Source organism: Monopterus albus, unplaced genomic scaffold (genome assembly GCF_001952655.1).
Source record: "Monopterus albus unplaced genomic scaffold, M_albus_1.0 scaffold8.1, whole genome shotgun sequence".
NCBI classification, from domain to species: Eukaryota; Metazoa; Chordata; class Actinopteri; order Synbranchiformes; family Synbranchidae; genus Monopterus; species Monopterus albus.
In genome coordinates this window covers 99,440-105,874 of record NW_018127888.1, presented here as the reverse complement: position 1 = coordinate 105,874, position 6,435 = coordinate 99,440, and the positions used below count along the sequence as shown (strand labels likewise).

Here is a 6,435-nt window from a genome sequence, read left to right as displayed (position 1 = left end):
CAGTCGTCCATGGGCTGGCGGTCGGTCTTTGACGTGTCCACTGGGCGGGGTTTGCTATCTGTACTATAAAAGGACCCCCGCCCCCTTTCCCACCCATCTCACCACACATGAGCCCAGAAGCAAATAGGGTGAAAATGAAAAAATAAAAGAAAATCATCTATCCAATTAACAGGACTTTCCAGAGGTTTTATTTTTGCTTGCACTATTCCTACTTCTTGTGTTATTTCAACACATCACCAATGCTGGAGCAACATTACAAACACAAACATAAAAGGTCAAAGTCAAACTTAGAGTAACTGCTTACAAAATGCACAGTTATTATTTATCAGTAATCCAAAGTTGTGGTGTAACAATGTCAAAAATGTAGAGAAGGTTCTTTTATTTTGAAGGAACATATCTTTCTCAGCCTATGTGCTGTTATAACATCTAACCCATTACACACAATGCAAAAGCTGTTGGAACGCAGCAAGCTGAGGATAAAACTCAAACACTTAAAAAATAAACATTACTGTGAGAGCCATATGTGACCTTCATCGGGGTCACTATACATCACAGATCAACCAGCTGACAGGAATTTAATGTATATACATCAGTATTGCTCAGTTTTTGTTTCTATATATTGTGGTTCATTACAATTGGCCCCTTTCCTATTGCAAAGTTCATATTCCCACTATGAAGTCATTACTTTCCTGTAATTTAGTATGTGAGCCTCGTGTGTGTGTGTGGAGGGGAGGGGGGAGGGGATTGATTAATGGATAATTTCCTTCCTCTACCTCTACTTCGCTCTGGACGAAGGGAAGTCTGTCAGATTGTTGAAAATAGGAAATGAAAGTGAGAGAGTGAGCCACTAGATTCCAAATAACAGACTACGATTTCACACAGCACTGAGTTTTTGCAAAGAAACCAGGGCATGTAGATCAGAGGAAGTAAAACCAACCTGTGATGAACCTTAAACAGCACCATCGCTGTCAGACATGTGTGACTCTCTCTTCACTGCTATTAGCTGCACATTCTTCTTACTGGTAAGTAACATGTTTTAATTGTTGCAAATCTGAAATCCTATTCAAATTAATGATTATTATATACAAAGGAAATCCCCACCCACGTACACACAAATTATATTACATTTGAGAAAGACTACACAGACTTATGTCAGATGCAGCTTTATTGAAGAGGATGCGGTGAAAGTAAGTCACATACTGTAAGATATTTTAAAATGTTGTTGATATGTTTCATGTACTGAGATGTATACACACTATCAGTCAAAGGTTTGGACACACTTTCCTATTCAATTCGATGGGGTTCATTACTATCTGTGACATGGAATAACTGAATACTGGTCTTAATAGTCTCATACTGTGAAGAAAATTTGAAAGGAAAGTCTCCCTCATACAAAAGGACAACATTCAATGTCTATCCTTGTTGCACTATAATGACCAAAACGAGACTTCCCTTTTCCAGGTCTCTGCTGAAGAATGCAGCCAGAGTATTCAGGCCAGACGTGCCACTTTTTATGCACCACAAGGGGGCACTCTATCTCTGTCCTGTGTGGTCCAGCACTGTGGGGACACCTGGACAGGGAACTGGATATGGAAAAATTCAACTGAGGAAAAGACTGTTGAAAACTCTGATCGTCATAATTTGACTAATGTGACAGTCTCTGCAAACGAAACGCGCCTGCTTTTGCATTTCCTGACAGTCAGCCAATTGGATGAAGGTTCCTATAGGTGTACCGTTACATGGAGTCAAGGCAACACTGATTTGGGACACTGGATGTATGTGAAAGGTTCGTAGAATCAAAAAAATATGTTGACTAAATATGCATTATCCTGTGTGTACAGGCATGTATGCATATGCATTTTAACTAATGAGTAAAATTGCTTTTGTTCTTCTGCGTCCTACCCTAGCTGCCCCCTCTGGGAGGAATTTGTTGCATAGGGGTTTGGTCTGTGCTGGTGCTTTTGTTTGTCTTCCCATCATTCTGGGATTGGTTCGTTGTCTGAGTTCAGAGGTCAAGCCTCAGCCACTTCCCAGGACATGTTCCAGATATATAGGTGGGTATAGAGACCAACCACATCTGGCTCCGCGGACTCCACCTCAAGGCTCTGTACCACAGGGACAAAACACCTCTTCTCACATAGGCATTTTCTGTTCTTACTTTTATATACAGATTGTAACACTGACATGAATGTTACTGTGATATTGTTAAAACTGTTTTGCATCTCACAGCTCCCCCCCACCCCCAGCAGCCTGAGACTGAGGTAGGTGAATGTCTTGTTTCGAGACAGGATGTTTGTTACAGTGCTCTGAATGTTATTTTTTTCACACAGCTAGTCTCGAATATACCTTTCAGTTGGTGCATGTGACCATTTTTTTATGAATCAATTTACAGTTGGTGTATGCAGACATTTCCCACGATGCACGGAGGCAACAGGGAGCCACCAGAGAACCAGTCCAGTCCACAGTGTACTCATCGGTCAGATTTTCTTGACTGCAGTCAAGGCAGTATGGAGGTGAAAAGTTGTCTGCTGAGGATCAATTATGTGTTTACATTTTATGGGATACTGGTTGATCATTGTCAGCTTCAGGAAACATAAGCAATGGACTTGTGAAGCTTCCAAGCAGCTAACTCTTGTCGATTCATGTCTGTAGACTGTCCTGGTTACTCTCTGCAGAAGCAGTGACTGTTTTAACTGTCAGGAAGAAAGATGTACCAAAAATCATTCATATGCATGTAGCACAGCAGACGGCAGACAGCAAGAGGAGCAGATGAGGTACCGCAGCATGTATCTACTGTACCACCTGAACAACCAGGAGCTTCTGCAGAGAAAAGACTCAGCTTTGTGCTACATTTTCACCATTGTTAATGCTTTGATTATTTTTGAAATGTGACTGAAGACAAGAAAGCATAGTCTCACCAATTTAAATGTGTTGCATTTTTGTCAGAGCAAATGAGAATCATGAGGTTTGACAGCTTCTGGCATTGCCAACTCCACTGACTAGCTACCTACACATGCTAACATCCCCATTTTATGAAGCTGACAAAAGAGTTTAGCCCATCATTTCAAATGTGTTGACTGTCTCTGTCTATTCACATTCAGGTAGTACAGTCTGGGTTTCCGTACCTTACTGGTAATCTATGGCCATGAACTGTCAACCTAGTTAGAAAGCTAGAAAGAAAACGACGGCAAAGTCATGCTAGCAGGATGGGCTAATACAATGACTGCTAATTTAGCTTGTTAGCTCCCTCAGTTGTCATCCTGTAGCTGTCAAATGCACGCTGCCGGCGACCAAACCACCATGACTGAAACAAGAGAAAGTGGCACTCAACCTACCAGTTTCCATCTTCCTGTGGATCTTGGGAAGCGTTGTCTGTTTGTCTGAATAATCACTGCCTCTTTGTTTATCTCATTCACCGACAGTCAGCCAGTGAGATCATTCGTCCATGGACTGGCGGTCGGTCTTTGACGTGTCCACTGGGCGGGGTTTGCTATCTGTACTATAAAAGGACCCCCGCCCCCTTTCCCACCCATCTCACCACACATGAGCCCAGAAGCAAATAGGGTGAAAATGAAAAAATAAAAGAAAATCATCTATCCAATTAACAGGACTTTCCAGAGGTTTTATTTTTGCTTGCACTATTCCTACTTCTTGTGTTATTTCAACACATCACCAATGCTGGAGCAACATTACAAACACAAACATAAAAGGTCAAAGTCAAACTTAGAGTAACTGCTTACAAAATGCACAGTTATTATTTATCAGTAATCCAAAGTTGTGGTGTAACAATGTCAAAAATGTAGAGAAGGTTCTTTTATTTTGAAGGAACATATCTTTCTCAGCCTATGTGCTGTTATAACATCTAACCCATTACACACAATGCAAAAGCTGTTGGAACGCAGCAAGCTGAGGATAAAACTCAAACACTTAAAAAATAAACATTACTGTGAGAGCCATATGTGACCTTCATCGGGGTCACTATACATCACAGATCAACCAGCTGACAGGAATTTAATGTATATACATCAGTATTGCTCAGTTTTTGTTTCTATATATTGTGGTTCATTACAATTGGCCCCTTTCCTATTGCAAAGTTCATATTCCCACTATGAAGTCATTACTTTCCTGTAATTTAGTATGTGAGCCTCGTGTGTGTGTGTGGAGGGGAGGGGGGAGGGGATTGATTAATGGATAATTTCCTTCCTCTACCTCTACTTCGCTCTGGACGAAGGGAAGTCTGTCAGATTGTTGAAAATAGGAAATGAAAGTGAGAGAGTGAGCCACTAGATTCCAAATAACAGACTACGATTTCACACAGCACTGAGTTTTTGCAAAGAAACCAGGGCATGTAGATCAGAGGAAGTAAAACCAACCTGTGATGAACCTTAAACAGCACCATCGCTGTCAGACATGTGTGACTCTCTCTTCACTGCTATTAGCTGCACATTCTTCTTACTGGTAAGTAACATGTTTTAATTGTTGCAAATCTGAAATCCTATTCAAATTAATGATTATTATATACAAAGGAAATCCCCACCCACGTACACACAAATTATATTACATTTGAGAAAGACTACACAGACTTATGTCAGATGCAGCTTTATTGAAGAGGATGCGGTGAAAGTAAGTCACATACTGTAAGATATTTTAAAATGTTGTTGATATGTTTCATGTACTGAGATGTATACACACTATCAGTCAAAGGTTTGGACACACTTTCCTATTCAATTCGATGGGGTTCATTACTATCTGTGACATGGAATAACTGAATACTGGTCTTAATAGTCTCATACTGTGAAGAAAATTTGAAAGGAAAGTCTCCCTCATACAAAAGGACAACATTCAATGTCTATCCTTGTTGCACTATAATGACCAAAACGAGACTTCCCTTTTCCAGGTCTCTGCTGAAGAATGCAGCCAGAGTATTCAGGCCAGACGTGCCACTTTTTATGCACCACAAGGGGGCACTCTATCTCTGTCCTGTGTGGTCCAGCACTGTGGGGACACCTGGACAGGGAACTGGATATGGAAAAATTCAACTGAGGAAAAGACTGTTGAAAACTCTGATCGTCATAATTTGACTAATGTGACAGTCTCTGCAAACGAAACGCGCCTGCTTTTGCATTTCCTGACAGTCAGCCAATTGGATGAAGGTTCCTATAGGTGTACCGTTACATGGAGTCAAGGCAACACTGATTTGGGACACTGGATGTATGTGAAAGGTTCGTAGAATCAAAAAAATATGTTGACTAAATATGCATTATCCTGTGTGTACAGGCATGTATGCATATGCATTTTAACTAATGAGTAAAATTGCTTTTGTTCTTCTGCGTCCTACCCTAGCTGCCCCCTCTGGGAGGAATTTGTTGCATAGGGGTTTGGTCTGTGCTGGTGCTTTTGTTTGTCTTCCCATCATTCTGGGATTGGTTCGTTGTCTGAGTTCAGAGGTCAAGCCTCAGCCACTTCCCAGGACATGTTCCAGATATATAGGTGGGTATAGAGACCAACCACATCTGGCTCCGCGGACTCCACCTCAAGGCTCTGTACCACAGGGACAAAACACCTCTTCTCACATAGGCATTTTCTGTTCTTACTTTTATATACAGATTGTAACACTGACATGAATGTTACTGTGATATTGTTAAAACTGTTTTGCATCTCACAGCTCCCCCCCACCCCCAGCAGCCTGAGACTGAGGTAGGTGAATGTCTTGTTTCGAGACAGGATGTTTGTTACAGTGCTCTGAATGTTATTTTTTTCACACAGCTAGTCTCGAATATACCTTTCAGTTGGTGCATGTGACCATTTTTTTATGAATCAATTTACAGTTGGTGTATGCAGACATTTCCCACGATGCACGGAGGCAACAGGGAGCCACCAGAGAACCAGTCCAGTCCACAGTGTACTCATCGGTCAGATTTTCTTGACTGCAGTCAAGGCAGTATGGAGGTGAAAAGTTGTCTGCTGAGGATCAATTATGTGTTTACATTTTATGGGATACTGGTTGATCATTGTCAGCTTCAGGAAACATAAGCAATGGACTTGTGAAGCTTCCAAGCAGCTAACTCTTGTCGATTCATGTCTGTAGACTGTCCTGGTTACTCTCTGCAGAAGCAGTGACTGTTTTAACTGTCAGGAAGAAAGATGTACCAAAAATCATTCATATGCATGTAGCACAGCAGACGGCAGACAGCAAGAGGAGCAGATGAGGTACCGCAGCATGTATCTACTGTACCACCTGAACAACCAGGAGCTTCTGCAGAGAAAAGACTCAGCTTTGTGCTACATTTTCACCATTGTTAATGCTTTGATTATTTTTGAAATGTGACTGAAGACAAGAAAGCATAGTCTCACCAATTTAAATGTGTTGCATTTTTAAATATTCATTCATTCATTCATTTTCTACCGCTTAGTCCCTGAGCGGGGTCACGAGGG

At 41.3% G+C, this 6,435-nt stretch overlaps 3 protein-coding genes across 9 annotated transcripts in view; 2 read left to right on the top strand and 1 right to left on the bottom strand.

The window, feature by feature from the left end:
- The window catches only part of blmh (bleomycin hydrolase), a 26,757-nt gene extending 23,282 nt beyond the window's left edge, over positions 1 to 3,475 (bottom strand). The window contains exon 1 of one of the 2 annotated variants that reach the window (XM_020587183.1): positions 3,336 to 3,475. In XM_020587183.1, the coding sequence (XP_020442839.1) occupies positions 3,336 to 3,345 (10 nt within the window). In that variant the 5' untranslated portion in view covers positions 3,346 to 3,475. The remainder of the gene's footprint in view (positions 1 to 3,335) is intronic. The other variant, XM_020587191.1, reaches the window with a different exon arrangement.
- LOC109952228 (uncharacterized) lies at positions 903 to 2,921 on the top strand. 3 transcript variants are annotated; one of them, XM_020587215.1, is made up of 5 exons: positions 903 to 1,022; positions 1,462 to 1,786; positions 1,908 to 2,054; positions 2,230 to 2,261; positions 2,393 to 2,921. In XM_020587215.1, the coding sequence occupies exons 1-5, from the start codon at positions 975 to 977 to the stop codon at positions 2,489 to 2,491; spliced, it is 651 nt and encodes a 216-aa protein (XP_020442871.1). In that variant the 5' UTR covers positions 903 to 974; the 3' UTR covers positions 2,492 to 2,921. The 3 variants fall into 3 exon arrangements, 2 of the variants coding, with proteins under 2 accessions (XP_020442871.1, XP_020442861.1); XR_002273728.1 differs by having other exon boundaries at positions 1,908 to 2,261; XM_020587205.1 differs by having other exon boundaries at positions 2,230 to 2,921.
- Positions 3,476 to 4,338: 863 nt separating the features above from the next.
- On the top strand, positions 4,339 to 6,400 carry LOC109952351 (uncharacterized). 4 transcript variants are annotated; one of them, XM_020587411.1, is made up of 5 exons: positions 4,339 to 4,458; positions 4,898 to 5,222; positions 5,344 to 5,490; positions 5,666 to 5,697; positions 5,829 to 6,400. In XM_020587411.1, the coding sequence occupies exons 1-5, from the start codon at positions 4,411 to 4,413 to the stop codon at positions 5,925 to 5,927; spliced, it is 651 nt and encodes a 216-aa protein (XP_020443067.1). In that variant the 5' UTR covers positions 4,339 to 4,410; the 3' UTR covers positions 5,928 to 6,400. The 4 variants fall into 4 exon arrangements, 3 of the variants coding, with proteins under 3 accessions (XP_020443067.1, XP_020443046.1, XP_020443058.1); XR_002273741.1 differs by having other exon boundaries at positions 5,344 to 5,697; positions 5,829 to 5,893; XM_020587390.1 differs by having other exon boundaries at positions 5,666 to 5,890.
- The last annotated feature ends 35 nt before the right edge of the window (positions 6,401 to 6,435 follow it).